Source organism: Protopterus annectens, chromosome 15.part0 (genome assembly GCF_019279795.1).
Source record: "Protopterus annectens isolate FY-2018-M chromosome 15.part0, PAN1.0, whole genome shotgun sequence".
Classification (NCBI taxonomy): domain Eukaryota; kingdom Metazoa; phylum Chordata; order Ceratodontiformes; family Protopteridae; genus Protopterus; species Protopterus annectens.
Window position 1 is genome coordinate 40,849,833 of NC_056749.1, and position 22,769 is coordinate 40,872,601.

The 22,769-nt window shown below is 41.9% G+C and overlaps 1 protein-coding gene across 1 annotated transcript in view; it reads right to left on the reverse strand.

The window, feature by feature from the left end:
- Positions 1-22,769, reverse strand: part of LOC122790051 (exocyst complex component 1-like) — a gene marked incomplete in the record, with an annotated part of 2,315,969 nt that overhangs the window by 1,419,746 nt on the left and 873,454 nt on the right. The window contains 1 exon segment of the mRNA XM_044057618.1: positions 13,139-13,366. Coding sequence (XP_043913553.1) covers positions 13,139-13,366 — 228 coding nt within the window.

Sequence of the window (22,769 nt, forward strand, 5' to 3'; positions counted from 1 at the left end):
ACATGACTAACACTACATCAACTTATCACATCACATGACCTTAACACTACGTCCCCTTATCACAACATATCACCTTAACCCTCTATAGTATCACAACACATGACCGTAAGAGTACATCCACTTAACACATCACATGACCTTAACACTGCATCCCCTTATTATCACAGGGCATGACCCTAACACTACATCCCCATATTATCACATCACATGACCCTAACACTATATCCCCTTATCACATCACATGACCTTAACACTGAATCCCCTTATTTCCACAACACATGACTAATACTACATCCCCTTATTATCACATCACATGACCCTAACACTACGTCCCCTTATTTTCACATCACGACCCTAACAGTACATCCCCTTATTATCACAACACATGACAGTAACACTAAATTCCCTCATTCACATCACGACCCTAACACTACAACCCCTTATTATCAAGTCACATGGTCCTAACACCACATCCCCTTATTATCATATCACATGACCCTAACACTACATCCCCTTATTATCACATGACATGATCCTAACACCACATCCCCTCATTGTCATATCACATCACCCTAACACTACATCAGTTTATTATCACATCACATGACTAACACTACAGCCCCTTATTATCACAACACATGACCTTAACACTATGTCCCCATATTATCACATGACCCTAACACTACAACCCCTTATTATCACAACACATGACATTAACACTACATACCCATATTATCACATCACATGACCCTAACAATACTTCCCCTTATTAGCACATCACATGACCCTAACACTATATCCCCTTATCACACCATGTGACCCTAACACCACATCCCCTTTTATCACATCACATGACCCTAATACTACACCCCCTTTTTATCACATGACCCAAACACTACATCTCCTTATTATGACAATACATGACCCTAACACTGCATCCCCTTATTATCACAAGACATGACCCTAACACTACATCCCCTTATTATCACATCACATGGCCCTAACACTACATACCTTTATCACATAACATGACCCTAACACTACATTCCCATATTATCACAACACATGACCCTAAGACTATGTCTCCTTATTATCACAGCTTGACCCTAACACTACGTCCCCTTATCACATCACGACCCTAAAACTATGTCCTCTTATTGTTACAACATATGACTCTAACACTACATCCCCTTATTATCACATCACATGACCCTAACACTACATCCCCTTATTATCACATCACATGATGCTAACACTACATCCCCTTATTATCACATCATGACCTTAACACTGCATCCCGTTATTACCACAACACATGACCCTAACACTACGTCCCCTTATTTTCACATCACGGCCCTAACAGTACATCCCCTTATTATCACAACACATGACAGTAACACTAAATCCCCTTATTCACATCACATGACCCTAACACTACATCCCCTTATTATCATGTGACATGATCCTAACACCACATCCCCTCATTGTCATATCACATCACCCTAACACTACATCAGTTTATCACATCACATGACTAACACTATGGCCCCTTATTATCACAACACATGACCTTAACACTATGTCCCCATATTATCACATGACCCTAACACTACAACCCCTTATTATCACAACACATGACATTAACACTACATACCCATATTATCACATCACATGACCTTAACAATACTTCCCCTTATTACCACATCACATGACCCTAACACTATATCCCCTTATCACACCATGTGACCCTAACACCACATCCCCTTTTATCACATCACATGACCCTAATACTACATCCTTTTTTATCACATGACCCTAACACTACATCCCCTTATTATCACATCATGTGATCCTAACAGTGCATCCCATTATCACATCACATGGCCGTAACATTATCTCCCTGTATTATCGCATCACATGACCCTAACACTACATCCCCTTATTGTCACATCACATGAAGCTAACACTACATCTCCTTATTATGATAATACATGACCCTAACACTGCATCCCCTTATTATCACAAGACATGACCCTAACACTACATCCCCTTATTATCACAACACATGACCCTAACACTACGTCCCCATATTATCCCACCACATGACCTTAACACTACATTCCTCTTATTATCACATCACATGACCCTAACACTACATCCCTTTATCACATAACATGACCCTAACACTACATTCCCATATTATCACAACACATGACCCTAAGACTATGTCTCCTTATTATCACAGCTTGACCCTAACACTACGTCCCCTTATTATCACATCACATGACCCTAAAACTATGTCCCCTTATTGTTACAATATATGACTCTAACACTACATCCCCTTATTATCATATCACATGACTCTAACATCACATCACATGCCATTTGTGCCTTAACAGAGACCTGGTTCAAGGCAGCAGAAAGCACCTCTGCACTACCAGGCTATAACTCATTCCACACCTTTCGGCCCCAGAACTTGGACTGAAGCACCAAAGCTGGTGGTGTTTCCATATTCACAAAAGATGAGCACATCTCCAGACTGGTAGTCCAATATAATGCATCTGAGATACTTCAGAGGCAGCCAACATTGGGTAAGACAGCGATTCAGGTCATAGCCTGCTCTAGGTCCACAACCATGTCCCAAGACTCACAATGCATGTTCCTAAGCACCCTGGAGAATATTACGATCCAACCTAACACTCTCATAAAGGACAACTTCAACTACCCCTCCATTAACTGGAAAAACTACTCATGTACCAATACACTTGCCCACCGTTTCCTGGAATTCATTAATTCCAATGCACTGGACCAGCTCGTTCTTACCCCCACTGGAGGTAGCAACATTCTTGACCTGGTCATCACCAACATGGGCGTCCATTGCTCTACACCAATACTCAACTCCTCCCAGGTTAGATCCGACCACAAACTAATCACCCTGGAACCCCCCCCCTCGAAAAGGTAACCACCATGAAAAACTTCTTCAAAGCTAACCTTGGGCTCCTAAAAACAGAAATGGCTAACTTCATGGAACCCATGCAAATGGAGAATAGTTGCAGGACCACCAAATTATACACCAATGGACTGTACAAACATGTAGACAAATGCATGGATCTCACCATACCCAATAGAACCAAGACGCTCTCCTCCAAAAAAGGAAGCCAATCTGGTGGTCCCCTGCCATAAACAAACTCTACAACAGAAGGAGGAAACTGATGTGGAATAAGGTGAAGTCCCAAGACTGGAAAAACTCCCTTATCAGCCTCAACAAAAAGTTGAGAGCCCTCATCAATTCCTCTAAAACTAGTTATGAAAACAGAATTGCAGCAGATCATAAAGACAACCACAAGGCCTTCTATAGTTATGTAAAGAATCTCCACGACAATACCTAGATTTGCTCTGAGCTACTGCACAATGGTACCTCCTATACAGAGCCAACAGATATTGCCAATATACTGGCCAACAGATTCAGTGCCAACTTTACCCCCCCACCCAAAGGACCAATCACAATACTAGTAGATTGCCAGGCACCCAGTATTACTGCTGCACAGGTTAAAAGAGCACTGTCCAAGGCCAAGAATACAGCTTCTGTGGTACCTGACAATATCGCTGGCTGTGTTCTGCATGAACTACAGAGTGGACTGGCACCTCACCTGTGTGCCCTGTTCAATCACAGCCTCACCCCATGCTTTGACCCTACTGAATGGCGCACTGGTACAGTCATCCCTCTCCACCTCCACAAAGGAGGAGCAACTAAAACGCTGGGAACTATTTCCCCATTAGCCTGATGAGTCTGATAAGCAAAGCTATGGAACGCATCATCATGGACCTAACGAACAAGGATATAGGGAATCTCCAAACTCTGGATCCCACACAGTTTGGTTTTGTGAAGGGTAGATCATGCCTCTCAACTTGGTCAACTTCTTTGAGTCCATTACCAGAGCTGTGGATGAAGGCAAGGTGGTTCATACAGCCTACCTTGATCTGGCCAAGGCTTTTGATTCCATTCCCCACTCAGGAATCATAGAAAAGCTCACTAAGCTAGGCATCAGTCACTAGGTGGATGGCAAACTGGGTCACAGATAGAACCCACAGTGTAAAAGTAGCTGACTCCAAGTCAGACTGCTGACCAGTCACAAGTGGAGTCCCACAGGGTTTGGTCCTGGGTCCTATCCTGTTTGGTATCTACTTCTCTGAAGTCCAGGCCAACACGAAGGGCCTCTGGCTGACAAATTTCACAGACAATTGCAAGTTGGGAGCTATTATTAACTCTCCAAGTGATGGTGAAATCCTACAGAAAGGCCTCACTGAGACCAACGACTGGTGTCAGAACCAGGGCCTTAAGCTCAATGGCAAAAAATGTGTTGTCACTCCCCTTGAGAAAACCTGGTTCCCATGAATTACCACATCGATGGTAGTCCACTGAACACAGAAGACGTTTAAGAGATCTGGGAAAAGAGGTTGACAGCAACCTCTTTTTTGACCACCACATTACCACAACAGTCAAAAAGTCCTTCTATGTGGAAAATCTCATTACTAAGGGTTTTGTATCCAGGAAGAAAGAGGTCATTGTCTCCCTCTACTCTTCCCTCATTAGGACAATTGAGTACAATGCCCCATTTGGCATGTACTTCACTAGACACCTGTAACAACTGGAGAGGCCGCAAAAGTACCTCACAAAGAGGATCCTAGGCCTTAAACACTTGTCCTATATGGAAACTCTCAAAAAACTCAAACTATTCTCTTTCTCATCTCGCCTACTTACAAAATATCTCTGCTTGACTTACAAAGCCATGTCTGACCCAGCTCTGTTAGAAATGCTACATCTAAAGAAATCCCAATCCCTCCGCAATGCACACTCCATAGACCTCAACCTCATTACCACAATCAAAAGAACATGGTGGAGGGACAGGTTCATAACCCAGAGACTGCCAATGCTATGGAATAGACATCCTGTACATGTTAAGCAGAGCACCTCACTGGCCTCTTCAAGAAAACTCTTGATGAGTGGATAGGAAACAAAAAATTCACCCTGTGGATCATTTCAGTGGCTCTACTTGACAGAGGCATTAGGAACTAAGGTTGGGTGGCAAGATGCCAGGGTAATCCTATGGGCTAGGCTTGTAAAGGCTCCAGAGCCATTAGCCTAGTACACATCTATGAACCTATAACACTACATCCCCTTATGATTACATCACATGACCCTAACACTATATCTTCTTATCACATGATCCTAACACTATATCCCCTTATTATTACAACACATAACCCTAACACTACGTCCCCTTATTATCACATCACATAACCCTAACACTACATCCCTTTATTATCACATCACATGACCCTAACACTACATCCCCTTATCACATCACATGACCCTAACACTGCATCCCCTTATCACATCACATGACTGTAACACTACGTCCCCTTACTATCACATCACATGACCTTAACACTACGTCCCCTTATTATCAAATCACATGACTGCAACACTACATCCCCTTATTATCACGACCCTAACACTACATTCCCTGATTATCACATCACATGATCCTAACACTACATCCCCTTGTCACATCACATGACCCTAACATTACATCCCCTTATCACATCACATGACTGTAACACTACGTCCCCTTATTATCACATCACATGACCGTAACACTACGTCCCCTTATCAAATCACATAACTGCAACGCTACATCCCCTTATTAGCACATCACATGACCCTAACACTACATCCCCTGATTATCACATCACATGACCCTAACCCTACATCCCCTTATGACATCACATGATCTTAACACTACATCCCCATATGATTACATCACATGACCCTAACACTACGTCCCCTTATTATCACAACATATTACCCTAACACTACATCCCCTTATTATCACATCACATGACCCTAACACTATGTCTCCTTATTATTACAACACATGGCCCTAACCCTACATCCCCTTATCACATCACATAACCCTAACACTACATCTCCTTTTCACATCACATGACCCTAACACTACATCCCCTTATTATCACAACACATGACCCTAACACTACATCCCCTTATTATCACAACACATGACCCTAACACTATATCCCCTTATATCACATGACCCTAACACTAAATCCCCTTATTATCACAACACATGACCCTAACACTATGCCCCCTTATTATCACATGACATGACCCTAACACTACGCCCCCTTATTATCACATCACATGATGCTAACACTACGTCCCCTTATTATCACTTCACATGACCTTAACACTACACCCCTTATCACATCACATGATGCTAACACTACATTCCCTTATTATCACATCACATGACACCAACACTGCATCCCCTTATTATCAGAAGACATGGCCCTAACACTACATCCCCTTATTATTACAACACATGACCCTAACACTACATCCTCTTATTATCACATCACATGATGCTAACACTACATCCCCTTATTATCACATCACATGACCTTAACACTACATCCCCTTATTATCACATCACATGATGCTAACACTACATCCCCTTATTATCACATCACATGATGCTAACACTACGTCTCCTTATCACATCACATGACCTTAACACTGCATCCACTTATTATCACAAGACATGACCCTAACACTACATCCTCTTATTATTACAACACATGACCCTAACACTACATCCCCTTATTATCACACCACATGATGCTAACACTACGTCCCCTTATTGTCACATCACATGACCCTTGCTGAGTTGTTATGCATAATGATGGAAACAGTTTTCTGAACAGGTTTGTGGCATAGCACAGCTGGATACAGCTATAAAGTAAGATAGAATGTGAGACAGTTTAAGTATCTGTTTTATGATGCTTTCTAAAGTGCTAGTGTGTACCATGCAGTGACCTCTCCTTTTGTACAATTATGTGCACAGTGCAAAAGTGTCTTGTGCTTGCATCTATGTGCTACTCAAAGAGCAAAATGGTCTTTGGTGCACTGTCCAGCATTACCTTAATTCTTGGCTTTGAATGACAGCAAGACAGGTGACAAACAATACACTTATGCAACTTCAGACTATGTTTATTAGCAAGCTAGAATGTTTTTGCAAAGGCTTCTGTTAGACTGAGACAATTAAATTAATAGCTATGCACTCTAGAGTTCAAATGTAGGCTTAAGGCATACAGATTTTCACAGACTGTCCAGATTGTTGCCTCATATTTTTGTGCTGTTCCTCATAAGATTTTTTGGTGGTCTAGTAAACACCAGGGATTGGAGCCACTAAATAATGATAGGAGAACGTTAAACGTTTCAAATTGGATAGAAAAACACCCAAAGCTTTAGAGCTAGGCTTGGAAAGCAGTGATTGCTGCAGTTAAGTCCTGTTTGGGGGGTTTGAAATATGGAAACATTTGGAAAATATTGCCTAAGGACATAAGCAGAGACACTACTTGCTAGTTTAGTAGTTAATAGGAGGGAAAGTTTCAAGTTTTAACAGCTGAAATGGCACACGGCAAGGAGAAGACTTGCATTTGTTTGCAACCACTTAGCTTTGTGTAACAGTGCATAGCACTTTTCATTATAATGGGCAAGGGCCAAGAATATACAAAGTCTGTTAGAGATGAGTTACGTAGCTTTCTTTTTTTAGCACATGCTTAAGCTACTTAGGGCAAACCATACTCAAGGTGGTCTTAAATTACTTTGCCTATTGCAGTAGTGTAGCTAGGGTGGGGCGAGAGAGTCAACTCATTTGCACAGGGCACAAAGTATTGGGAGGTACAATTAGTCATTCTGGATCTGTCTTGGCAGCTGTTAACTTGTGGTCAAACCTAAGTGTTGTTGCTCTTTATGTCGCGGCTCTAAACTATTGCAACTGCTTGCTACATTGTAGTTTTCTTAACTGAAACCTGAGAGCTGTACCACTCAATGCAGGCTGGGTATAAACTGTAACAACCATTTGCTGTAGTTTAAAAGAAGAAATTATTACTTTTTCAACAAAATGTGTAGGAGGGTACAGAAAAGGGACCCGAATGGCAGGGGCAGGAGGGGTGTCATATATTTAGCCACATGATTGGTTTAAGTACTTACCTTATCTCTAATTATTTAGTGCTGCTAGATTCACATATTACCTTCTTAGAAAAAAACATATTGTACGTAAACTGTGAACTTGCATCTAACAATGTTTTACTTCAGTTCCTGTGTTTTACATATTGAACATTTTCTACATTTTAAGAAAATATCCAGATTCAGCTTCAGACTGCAGAGTCTTTTTTACCTACATTTTTTGTGACTAGTCTGCATTAGATGTAATGTACTCTCCAGAAGTAATGAAACACAAGCTTGAGCATTATAATAAAAATATATTTTGCTTATTTTATTCTTGAATGAATAATTAACTGGGGTCAGTTAATCAAAGCAATACCACTAGTCACCTAAGAAATGGTCATTCAATCATTTATTGATTTTCCAACACAAACTTCATCCTACTCAGGTCATGGGAAGCTAGAATGTCCTTAGAAATGAGGGATATAAGGCAGAGAACAAGGTGGACTACCAACACAACACACATGCAAATGCATGCACTTTATGACATGCACAGCATAGCCCATAATGCTATTGAAAAATAATATTGCTGACTACAAAATTAATTACTTAGCTAACTATTAAAATAATGTAAGAATATAACACTGATGTAATCCACACATTCCAAAAATAAGTGCATGATGCACTCGTGCCCCTAATTTAAATGTATTATCTTAATATCAAAGATTTGAACATAACTTTTGCTTTCCAGATTTATAGCAAACAAATTGCACACAACAGCTGCCCTATGACCCTGATCTCCCATAAAATATTCCAGGCTACATAGTTAGACTTCGTCTAGTCAGCAGAATGCATGCAAACTGACTTCCAGAACCTTCCAACATTTGAGTATATATGTTAAAGAAAGTCAAAGAGCTCATCTACTGCTGCACAGCCAGGAAGAGATACAAGCTGCTTTCCATGAATCAGAGGGTCAGCTTTTGAAGTAACGACATCCTTAATATCCTGGGATATCTTTGTGATTTGCAGAGGATGATGTCCTTTTAGACTTGAGTATGGACACAGTGACTGTAGTAGTTTTCTGCTGACCATGAACTAGTTTGAATAAGAAATTCAAATCGGAGGTTTTGGTTTTCTATAATAAAAGACTGAATTACATTGTTCATGTAAGGTGGAATAACTACTTCAGGTGAAGGATTTTAAGCTTCTTGTGGTCTTGTTCAAGAGTGAGGACAGAGGAGGATCAGGAGACTGACCAGGGGATGAGGGCTGTGGTAACAGGAAAGTGACCACTGCTGATACTGTACAGGATAATGAGTGAGGGTAGAAGGGATCAGGAGACTGACCAGGGGATGAGGGCTGTGGTCATGCAAAAGTGACCACTGCCTGTACTGTAAAGGACGAGTGAGTGTAGAGAGGATCAGCAGACTGATGGGGAGATGAGTGCTCTGATAATAGGAAAGTGACCACTGCTGGTACTATACAGGAAAATAAGTGAGGGTAGAAGGGATAAGGAGACTGACCAGGGGATGAGTACTGTGGTCATGCAAAAGTGACCACTGCCTGTACTGTAAAGGACAAGTGAGTGTAGAGAGGATCATCAGACTGATGAGCAGATGAGTGCTCTGATAATAGGAAAGTGACCACTGCTGGTACTATACAGGAAAATAAGTGAGGGTAGAAGGGATAAGGAGACTGACCAGGGGATGAGTGCTATAGTAACAGGCAAATGACACTGCCAGTACTGTACAGGACAATGAGTGAGGGCAGAGGGGGATCAGCAGACTGACCAGGGGATGACTGCGGTGGTAATAGGAAAGTGACCACTGCCAGTACTGCACAGGACAATGAGTGAGGGCAGAGGGGGGTCAGCAGACTGACCAGAAGATGAATGTGGTGGCAATAGGAAAGTGACCACTGCTGGTACTGCACAGGACAATGAGTGAGGGCAGAGGGGGATCAGCAGACTGACCAGAAGATGAATGTGGTGGCAATAGGAAAGTGACCACTGCTGGTACTGCACAGGACAATGAGTGAGGGCAGAGGGGGATCAGCAGACTGACCAGAAGATGAATGTGGTGGCAATAGGAAAGTGACCACTGCTGGTACTGCACAGGACAATGAGTGAGGGCAGAGGGGGATCAGCAGACTGACCAGAAGATGAATGTGGTGGCAATAGGAAAGTGACCACTGCTGGTACTGCACAGGACAATGAGTGAGGGCAGAGGGGGATCAGCAGACTGACCAGAAGATGAATGTGGTGGCAATAGGAAAGTGACCACTGCTGGTACTGCACAGGACAATGAGTGAGGGCAGAGGGGGATCAGCAGACTGACCAGAAGATGAATGTGGTGGCAATAGGAAAGTGACCACTGCTGGTACCGCACAGGACAATGAGTGAGGGCAAAGGGGGATCAGCAGACTAATCAGAAGATGAATGTGGTGGCAATAGGAAAGTGACCACTGCTGGTACTTCACAGGATAATGAGTAAGGGTAGAAGTGATAAGAAGACTTACCAGGGGAGGGATAATGTTGCAACAGGAAAGATGCAGGAACTCTACAGGACAATGAGTGAGGGTAGAGGGGATAAGAAAGCTGACAATGGATGAGTGATGTGGTAACAGAAAAGTGACCAGTGGTGGTACTGTACAGGACAATCAGTGAGGGTAGAAGGGATAAGGAGACTGACCAGGGGACGAATGCTGTGGTAACAGGAAAATTACCACTGTAAGTACTCTACATGACAATGAATGGCAGTAGATGGGATCAGAAGGTTGACAAGGGGATGAGTGGTGTGGTAATGGGAAAGTGACGACTGCCAGTACTGTAAAGGACAATGAGTGAGGATAGAAGAGATCAGCAGACTAACTATTGGATGAGTGCTATGATAACAGGAAAGTGACCACTGCCGGTACTGTACAGGACAATGATTGAGGGTAGAGGGCATCAGCAGACTAACTATTGGATTGTACTGTGGTAACAGGAAAGTGACCACTGCTAGTACTGTACAGGACAATGTATTACGGTAAAGAGGATCAGAAGGTTGACAAGGGGACAAGTGCTCTGGTAAGAGGCAAATGACCACTGCCGGTACTGTACAGGGCAATGAGTGAGGATAGAGAGGATAAGAAGACTGATCATTGGATGGGTGCTGTGGTAACAGGAAAGTGACCACTGCTAGTACTGTACATGACAATGTATGAAGGTAAAGAGGATCAGAAGGCTGACAAGGGGACAAGTGCTCTGGTAACAGGCAAGTGACCACTGTCGGTACTATACAGGGCAATGAGTGAGGGTAGAGAGGATAAGAAGACTGATCATTGGATGGGTGCTGTGGTAACAGGAAAGTGACCACTGCTAGTACTGTACAGGACAATGTATTAGGGTAGATGGGATCAGAAGGCTGACAAGGGGACAAGTGCTGTGGTATCAGGAAAGTGACCACTGCTAGTACTGTACAGGACAATGAGTAAGGGTAGAGGGGATCAGGAGACTGACCACTGGATGAGTATTATGGTAACAGGAAAGTGACCACTGCTGGTACTGTACAGGACAATGTATGAGGGTAGAAGGGATAAGGAGACTGACCACTGGATGAGTATTGTGGTGACAGGAAAGTGACCACTGCTGGTACTGTACAGGACAATGTATGAGGGTAGAAGGGATTAGGAGACTGGCCAAGGGAGAAGTGCTGTGGTAACAGGACAGTGACCACTGTCAGTAATATGCAGGACAATGAGTTAGGGTAGAAGGGATCAGCAAACTGACCAGGGGATGAGTGCTTGAGTGCTGTGGTAACAGGAAAGTAACCAGTGATAGTACTGTACAGGACAATGATTGAGGGTAGATGGTATCAGAAGGCTGACAAGGGGACAGGAACTGTGGTAACAGGAAAGTGACCACTGCCGGTTCTGCACAGGACAGTGAGTGAAGATAGAGGGGATCAGCAGACTGACCAGGGGATTAGTACTGTGGTAATAGGAAAGTGACCATGGCAATGAGTGAGGGTAGAAGGTGTGATAAAAGGTAGTACTACCAGCACAGCTAACAGGAATTTTGTAAATAATTATATGTTATTGGTAAATATCAAAATGATTTGTGTAAGATGCTTGTGTTGTATTGGTGGAGGGATCACGGCTGTCAGTTTGTCAAGAGAAGACAAGGGAATCTCGGTGGATATGCCTGAGAAGTCTAGTTTGTCTTATTCAGTACAATACCACCATAACACTCATCAAGACAAGAAGTAGTTTAGACTATGGAAGGGTGGACAGATGGATGGAAGAAACAATCTATATATTGTGAGCTGTGAGTTGTCTCATATGATATTACATGTAACGTAGCTTTCACTGTGGATTAAATATTTTGTGCTTATTCATTTGTTAAGCAGGTAACCTCACCAGGCTCTGCGATTCTCTTTACTCCATTTCAGAATAACTGTGGCCTGGAGACAGTACCGTAATATCAAGGGCCCAACATCACAAAGAATGCAGGCACAGAATCAGACCCAGAAATATAAGCTGAGGGGTGGGACTTGGTAACAGCCTTTGCTGTCTATATTAAAATACTCCAGAGACTATCGAGCATCAACAAATCTTCACATTCTATAGTTTGCAAGAATTCAAAATATAGTTTGCTTCTCATGAAGGACAATGTTTCACATGCTCCATTTAGCATAAATGAATACCATTATATTGTTGTTCTGTAACTGATGGGCTGTGGATCAGGTTTTCTCGAACCTTAGGCCAGTTTCTGAAGCTAGACAGCTAATGATAGGTGACAGACAGTAATACATGTAATAATAAATGATAGTCACACCCTAAAGTCTCATGGAAAATTAAGGACAGCAACAGAACAAAGCTCTAACTGCTGTTACAGCTATATGATGTCCCCTGCATCCCCAACTCCTGTAGCAGGTAACGGACAGTGACAGAATACTATAAGGAAATCCAGTATCATACTTGGTGTACTGTTCATATTGGTGAGAGAGGGATTACACCCCTTATGTACTGTCCATATGGAATGGATTTTAGAAATTTACATTAACATGGATTCTTAGCATAAATGGTCATGTCTTCTACAAAGCCAATAAAAAGTGTTATGCTCACTGTTAAAAAGAAAGCCTCCTGGGTTAGTTTCTGGTGGTTGGCACAGACAAGCTGTAGCTGGGAGTTACTGTGGTGCAGCTGATCCATCTGTTCCTTCACAGTGCTCAGCAGGTCTTCATACAGCTGCATTGTTGTCTCCAGTTCTGACACCTCAGCCAATGCTTCCTCAATCAGCTCCATCAGACTGGTCACCTGCTCCTCTGATGAAATAATTGATTGGATGTTGGCCTAGAAATCATAACACACAAAAAGAAAAAATCAGGAGTCTCATTGGTTCTGACCATATACTGCAATGGCAGTTACCTGTCTTAAAGTACAGTTTAAAATATACATAAATAACATTAATTACCTTTTAGTCTTGAGTCAAGGATAACTCTTCAGGATGTGCAAAACATTTTATTTTCATTTAAATCCACATACGTCAGTGCTGGGAGACTATCTACTCAATTTAAAGTCAGTCTCACCAAGCAGCAAAAATACACACTCTTTAATTTCTTATCAGTAACATGCATGCAGAATACTGACGTGGTTAAATAGAATTTCTGCAGACCCTTGTGCTTCTCACTTAATGCTGCATATGAACAATCATGCTTTTTAGTACCAATAATGTTTGAGAAGAGTACAGGCTACCTGTTTTTTTAAGCAGTCTTGTATCCTGACCTTGTACATTTTAGTGCCAGTACATTCTAACTCCCCAACATTCCTTGTAACTATCCTTCCCAGCCCTGGAAGGTCAGAGCTTACATGCAGTGTGTTCTTTCTTGCTTTCAGTAACCAGTCTTTGTAACATCCCTTAACTCCTTCAGCACTTTTTTTTTACATTCAGTCATCTGTTAATACACTTGCAGCTTGACATTAGAATGCAGTTGTGAAACACTCAGAACTACAATAAGTAATTGTGATTTGCATAACTATCAAGAACAATAAAAATACCCATATGCAAGTCATTGGGCCAGATTCAGGAAGCCTCCGTGTAAGAGTTATAACTCTTACACGGAGGCTGCAGTGAAACTGTGTGATGTCAGCATGTCATGCATATGCATGAGGTGCATGAGGCATGCTGAATCACACTAGTAACTCTTACACGGTCCGTGTAAGAGAGTAGGGGGCGTGTCTGTAGGCTAAGCCCTGCAAGCGGACACGCCCCCGGAAGACTAGAATGGCTGAAAGTAAACAGCCACGAGAGAGGCCATGGAAATGTGAATAAACACACTACACAACACATGCCCCGATAGACCATCACTGTATAAAGTGAAGAGATGTTATAAAATTAAATTAAAACCTTTTTTTTTTTTTTAAACCCCGGAAATGTTTGCTACTGTGTGCGTGGGTGTGCTACTAGCGCAATCACAGTTAGCAGTCAGTGGAAAAGGATATAAGAACTAAATATGCAAAGTAAGCCAAGAAGTAATAGCTTAGCGATAGAGTTGCTGGCCTAAGAGTAGACAGGCAGGGTTCGAGCCCCCACAACAACTTTTTTTTTTTTTTTTGTAAATAAGCACGAAAAAGCCCCGACAGTATTGTACAAATGTAAATGTATTCCCTTTTGTAAAATGGAATGAAATGGAGCATATATTCTGATGTAACACAATAATAAAAATAGTCAGAAATGTACTGATAGCTAAGCTGCTGTGAGACGGAATGCCCGTAGCTGAGTAGTGTTTAAAAAGTTGCAAACTGTATGCTCGTTGCTAAGCACCGGTTTAATAGGCTGAAAGCGTTTGCAACTAGCTGTGCTTAGCTGAACATGTGTGTCACTAGCCAATTAAGGTTTATCCCAGCGCACACCGCTTTGCCGCTCCCACAAGCTAACTGCCAGTGCGCAGTGCGCGTTACCTCATAACGAAAGCAGACCTGGTTTTAAATGCTTAAAAGTGCTTTTGGCAAGTTTGATTGACAGGTCCTCAACTCATTTCTGTCAGGAAAATCAAAAGTCAGTTGCCAGAGTCAAACCCAGGATACCATGCACTAGAGTCAAGGTACTTCACCACTAAGCCATGACAGCAATACCATGAAATGCAGAAATAGCATATATATGGGATAAAATCCAGAATGGAGCATGAGAAAGCAGTTTCAGTGAAGTAGATACAATTCCAAAACGGCCAATCAGAGAAATGTGCGAAAAAGCGGTATATATAAGCCCCTTAGGTGGGAATACACAGCAGAAACGATTGTAGAACAGACCTGCAGTCAGAATGAGTGGAGTAGGTGAGGGACGTTGCTTTCGAGCACAGCGTTGGGGCGTTGAGGAGTCCAGATACATGGTCTGGCTCCTTGTCCATCATCACGAGACCCAACTCATGCAGGGCCAGGTCTCATGGGGAGCGTATAGGGCAGAGGCATGGGACCAGTTGGCTCGTGATCTGACCAGTGCTACTGGCATTCCACGCACTGGTGAGCAGGTCCGTCACCACCATGCGGACCTGAAGCGACGCAAGGAAGACCAGTTGTCCGAATGGATCCAGGAGGCCCGGGATATGCCCAACGCCCACTACTGAGTAAGTTACATTTTGCTTATGTATGTAAGGATTTCAACTGGCCGATACCATGGAGATGTGTAGTCCAATATTACTTCTTTCAGACACAGCTGCAGGTGTCCGCTCTGTGAATCGCGAGATGTATGGCCGTAGGGCTGGTGCGGCTGCCACCATGCAGGTTAGTAACCCCACCCATTACTTGTAAATAAATATTGTACTGTAGCATGTATCAGAACACTGCAGTGTATTGATTAAAAGTAATATAATGTGCAAGCAGGAATTGTAAGTCTGCAGGTATGGCTGCAACAAGTTCATCAGTATGCAAGTGTAACTGGAAATATAATTGATAGAATTAAACAGTGCTGTAATACAGATGTCCCACCATGAATTAAATATAGTGTAACCTGCAGTAGTCCCAAGAGTACAGCTTTAGAATCCGAGGTAGTCATATGTGAGATATATTCCCTGTTGAAATGCTGATTCATGACAGAAGTGAGGCTGTTGGAAAGTGTTTGAATCACCACCAGTCTAACATGTGAACAAAGCCTAGAAGTACCAACCTGAACTGTGAAGTTGCAGGATGTATGAGAGTGACAGAAAGGGTCATGTATGAATAAATAAAGTAGTAATAACCCCTGAATATAGTAGCCCCAGTGTATTTCTACAGAACTAAATGCATGTGGGAAGTACAACTTAATATCCCAAACTGATTTTAGTGTGTCAGAATCTGGAATGTCTAGGCCAAATGCTGTATATGGTGATCACAGTAAACAATTTGCAGATAGAATGAATGATTATCTGACAGACTAAACAGCCATAGTTGTCCCCTGTCCTGTCATCAAAGTGTAGCAGGATGATGTATCTGATCAAATTCAAAATAAGTAGGATAGTGATGTATTTGTAACAGGTGTAGCTTGACAGTCAAATAAAATTTATTTTGAAACATCAGCCTCAACTTAATTGTGTACCTTATACAAATGTAAATCAATGTGTAACATATGAATGTGTCATCACTTTCTATCTCCGCCCAACCCTATAATTCCATATAACAACACCCACTAAATAATGGTATGTGAACATTTCATTAATCATGGACATTTGTCCGTTTCAAAAATATATGCATGTCTGTTCGTGCATGTGCCCTGTTCATACCTGCAAATCCGATGGCCTGTTGCCATTAATCAACCCTGCATGTTGTTTGACTGTGTATTTCTGTTCAAATAATGCATGTAAAAATGTGTAGAAACAGGCAACCTGATGTCCAGATAGTCAATACTAACCACAGGAAACAAAGTCCAAGTTTCTTCTTTAACGTAAAAGTATTTTATTTTTCAAAAAGACAACGTTTTCGCCGTGACCCCTGTCACAGCTTCCTCAGAAGAAGACAAGTAAAACAGCTAAACTGGTCTGTTCAAATACTCAGTTAACAGGAAGTGACAAATAATTGCACTTCCTGCACTAATTTGACTCAATAAAATAATGAATAAAATCATGAATAATCATAAAACTCCATTGAATTATCTATAAATATTGTATGATAAAAACAACATAAAATATTCTTACTAGTGCATTTACATTAACATTGAAAAATTATGCATTAAACCCACAAAATAATGTGCATATAGGCATTACCTAAAGTAGCTCCTTAGTTTAAGAACACATGAAATGTTACAGTTCTCATTGAGGCCATCTAGCCTAAATGCATCTAAATTCAACTGCCATAAAGTTCGACACACTCAAGAACTATCTGAAAGGGGCCTCCCTATCGGTTAAAGGTACTTGATCAATACCCATAAAACAAAAGAGTGGTCAGGGTTACTGCTAACATGTTTTGCTAAGGCATTCTCTAAAGAGGTTTTTATAGCATAAAGGTGCTGGTATATTCTCTCTTTTAGTTTACGATTGGTTTTCCTATGTAAAAGGAAGGGCAGGAATTACACAAAGCAATGTACACCACTGACTTTGAATCACAAGTAATCCTCTGCTTAATGTTGTATTTTTATTCCTAACTATAAAGGAATTTCCAGTTCTCATCACTTTACACATGTTGCAGCATCCACATTTAAATGAACCTCTAGGTCTTATGTGACCATAAGTGTTAGAAGTATGCTGTAAAAGTTCTTTCAAATTATTACTTCTCCTGTAAATTACATAGGGGCGCTGACCTAACTTGTCAATCAAGTTAACGGAATTAATAACTAGTGGCCAGTTTTTTAAGATAATGGCCCAAATTCCTGTTGAATTCAAGTTAAATTGGGTTATAAAACTTAAAGAAAAGTTTCTCTGCTGATTTAGTAAGGAATTTTGGTGTGCTAATTCATTATCATTAGTAGACCTACCTACATTAGATTGATCAAGTAGTGGTTTATACAAACCTTTTGTTCTTTTAGTGTCAACTTCATTTATAAGCCCTTCTAAAAGAGGGACAGGGTATCCGTGGTTTATAAACATACCTTTCAAAAATTGGCACTCAGCTTTAAAATCGCTGTAAGTGCTACACATCCTGCCTGCACGTACCAGTTGTCCTTTGACAATAGATTTTTTCTGCCTAGGTGGATGTAGACTAGTGTAGTGCAGGAAAGAGTTGCAGTACGTCTGTTTCCTGAAAATGCCAGACAAATAAATCTCTTCATCTACTTCTTTAGTTAGTCTCACGTCCAAGTAGTCTGTTTCTATTGTTGAAAACCTATAAGTAAATTTTAACCATTGTGTAGAATTGTTCAAATAGTCTACAAAAAGTTTTGCTTCAACTTCATTCCTTTAAAAAGGATAAATATGTCGTCCAAAAACCTAGTGTAATATTTTATCTTCTGCATCACAGTTTCATTAGATAGTATATAAAGGTTTTCCCAAAGGCTACAAACAGGTTAGCCACACTGGCTCAAGGGGAGCCCATGGCTATTCCACATTTTTGTAAATAGAATTTATGTTCAAAAACAAAAAGTTTGATGACAGTACTATGCTCAACAGTTCTGTTACAACGTCAATCTCCACTTGTGGTGCATTTAAGTCTTTAAGAAGCAGTTGAATCCATTCAACTGCCTCATTGTGAGGGATGGATGTATATAAATCAATGACATCCACAGTCAAAAAGTTACACTCAAGGTCAAACTTAATACTGTTGATATCACGTAAGAAAGACCAGGAGTCTTTGCAAATAGTAGGTATTTTCTTTACATATTTTGATAGAATACTATCTATCAATTTTGAACAGGGGTAGGTCATAGAAGACCTACCATCTATTAATGCCCTCATGGGAGGATTCTTTTGGTCTTTGTGTATCTTGGGTATTCCGAACATTACAGGCAACTTTGGCTGCGGAAGCTGTGACAGGGGTCACGGCGAAAACGTTGTCTTTTTGAAAAATAAAATACTTTTACGTTAAAGAAGAAACTTGGACTTTGTTTCCTGTGGTTAGTATTGACTATCTGGACATCAGGTTGCCTGTTTCTACACATTTTTACAAGTTTGTTTGCTCATTTTTGACAAATAATGCATGTGATATTGATATGCCCCTTGTTCAATGGTGTTAATATCTGGGTGTTTGTTTGATGGGAATACCAATGCATGCTGTTACAACTAATCTGAATGGAATAAAATGCCACTAACCCAAACTAACATAACAACTCACAAACCTAGAACGCTTGGGAAGGCGGGTCCCAGCGGACCCACCTCTCCCACCTCAGCTGGCGCCTGCACCTGGCACTAGTGCCCAGGCCGGACCCCCCTCCGGTGGCCCTGTGCCACCTTCGGGTGGAAGCGCTGCAGGGGATGGTCTGCAAGTGTGGCCGGAGGGGTTCGTCCACTCACCCTCCGCGGTGTCCGGTCTGTGGTGCGAAGGGAGATCCAAGACACTGTACTTGGGCCCCTACGCCAGCTTGAGGCTCGTGTGGCACAGCTAACGGCCCCGGCTGTTGCCCCGCCTACACAGCCCCCAGCACAGCCCTGTCCTGGGCTGTGAAGGAACAGTGGCAACTGCCTATGGGTGGGGATATCAGTTCCACTGTTGCCATCTGTGGGCTCATGCATCTTGGAAATCCCAACCTCCGTCCCCGTCAATTGTGTAACCCCCCCCACGTGTGTCATACACCGCCCCTGTATGCGTCTTGTCTGTTAACCTACCCAACCTACCTCCCCAGCTATACCGACTTCCTTCACCTGACATACCACTCTCACCTGAAAAAAAAAAAAAAAAAGGGCACTCTGCACCCACAAAAAAATTACGCCCCATACATAGCTGTCCATGTCGCACACATGTCTGCTTGACATTGAAACAGTTAATTACAATTGGCTCTACAACAAATATTAATGTTGTCCTGACACCTCTCTCAGGGGTGAAAGGTTTCCAATGTCTCACCAAAATACATGGAAATGCACAGCTGTTGCTGCCAAAGACATGGGCATCTATGGGTCTTACCTATATCCCTCCTGCAAATCCCACGCTTGTTTCCCTACTGTCTTACCCTCTTTGTGACCCCTTTTTCACCACTTTCCTGTCACCCCTTTTTCTTTTCTTTCAAAGAAATTAGCTGGTGTGCTTGTGTTAGCGGAGCTCACCGCCAGTCTTGTCGTGAGCTCAGCAAAGCAGCGCAGACCTGGTTTAAAGTACTTAAAAGTGCCTTTATGGCACTTTGATTGACAGGTCCTGTACTCAGTTTGAAAGTTTGCAAAGTAAAAAAAATTCCCACTGTCAGTCTCGAACCCAGGACCTTGGTAACATTAGTCTGTATGACCTACCGCTAAGCCATGTCTGCTTCACATGAACACAGTGCTAAAATAAATATAACATGTAATAGTAGGAATCAGTATAAAGGCACTATAGGAGATGTACTATCCAAAGCATGTCAGGTAGAGTTTTAATGGCCAAATTACTGGATTCCCATACTAGTTCAGTGTGAACAGAAACAGCCCTGCTACCTGTTAGCTTGTACATAGTAACGTAAGGTAATGTACATATGTGAAGGTATGTTTATCTACACATACATATATATAAATATATATTAATACATATGAAATATAGTTGTAGGTCTCAGTAGCCATACACACTCACTACAGGAAACAGTGAAGATATATGCAGCAACCAGAATCTGCAACACAGCCTGGCTCCTGTGAGACCTACTAAGCCCTTTAACTGCTTAAAGGTGCCTCCAGCACTTTGATTGATAGGCCCTATACTCAACTCAAAAGCAGAATATGAGCATACTAGTAGGCCCTACCACAAGACCATTGTAACACTAGTCTGTATGACCTACCACTAAGCCATGACTCTCATACAGGAATATAGTGCTAAATAAGTGGAACATGTAATAGTAGGAATGAAGATAAAGGCAATATAGTATGTCTACTACCCAAAGCATGTCATGCAGACTTTTATAGTCCCAATTATTGGATTCCCATACTAGTGTAGTGTTAACAGAAACAGCCCTGCTAATTGTTAGCTTGTACCCAATAATGTCAGCTAATGTACATATATGAAAGTATGAATATGTACACAGATATATATATATTTATATAGCAATACATATGACATATAGTTGTAGGTGTCAGTATGCATACACACTCACTACAGGGAACAGGCAAGATAAATGCAGCAACCTGAATCTACAACACAGCATGAAGCATGGTAGATGTACTAACCTTCACACTCACAAAACACTGTCAACAGCATACCAGCATGGTCCACGCCCTACAATCTGAAAGGGCAACGCCTATCTCACATACCCTTTTATAGCAGTGTCCTGAAATCACAGTGAGACATGCAATCAGTACACACCCAGCTGCATGCAATTAGCAAATGCTGCCTTACAATTGGTGCAGAGGCCATCACATGGACCTATGCAGATACCTACAAAAGCATTGAGTTACCACACTACACTCACGCAATACATTCATTGCACAAACACTACGGATAAAGAGAGAGAGAGACAGAGAAAACAACCAAACAACCAAACAACCAAACAAATATTAGGACTGCCAGCAGCAAAATCAGCAGCAAGGAGCAAGCAGCAAGCAGCACCACTGGCACAGCAACAGCTGCCACAAACACAGGTAATGCAAAGTAGCAGGTTAATCCTGTGTATACTGTGACACCTCCAAATGTATCATAGTTCACTATCTATAGGTATGTCCATGAGATAGGTTGTGTGTACATAGTCATGAAATATAAACATATGTAATATTGTTGTACATGTGGGCCATAACTAACACTTCCATAGCTTAGAACACAAGGCCAGTTGTGCATATGATGCAGTAGTTCCCAGGGTCAGTAGAGGTTCCTCCTCATTGGTGTGGGACCACTGTGTATGTATGGCACTGTTCAGGTACATATCCTGTAGTATGGCCAGGGATTAATATCAGTCTGTCATGTGATGCTATGTCCTCCAGGGGTGAATGTAGCACACATCCAGGGATACCATTTCGTAACAGTGATGATATGTGTTCTGCAATGATGAGGGTGGCTCTCACCTGGACATGTGAGAGGATAGGGAGGTTACAGTCATCTGGGATAACTAATAACATGTGTGTAGGACAATGTGGTGGTGGGGTACCTGCACCTAAACTGTCTGCAACAATGTTGCCAATATCTGTGCATTTGGTGAATGTGAAGCATCTTAACACTGCAGACAACAGATGCCTTCCCGTCATGTGAATCTGCCCTGTGCTGCAGTAGCCTCCTACTATTGTTATACAATATGCCTGTATCTGTAGTCCACTGGACAGGATTAATAAGTGGTGTGCAGTTGTTCTGGGTTAGATAACTGTGTGCACAGTACATGCAGTATGTGGGATGTCTGTGGTAAGCATATGCAAAGGTGCTGGCGGTGTGTGTTGTGGCTTCCACTGGCCCAGTGGGCTGCATGGATAGCATCACTGTCATAACTACTGAATAACTGTGTAATAACATGCATACATAGCAAGGTAGTGTACTGTGCTTGTGGTGTTGTTCGGATATGTATATCCAGGCTGAGTAATGTGTGTCCACATCACAGGGTTGGATGGCAGCACACATCCAGTATGTATGGATGAACACCCAGAATGTGTCAGGCGTGTCACCTGTGCAGGCGTATCTGGCCATTACCTGTGCATCCCCACAACACACACACATGCAACATATGGCAGAAGTACTATAGCAGTACACACATGTTCATAGGTTC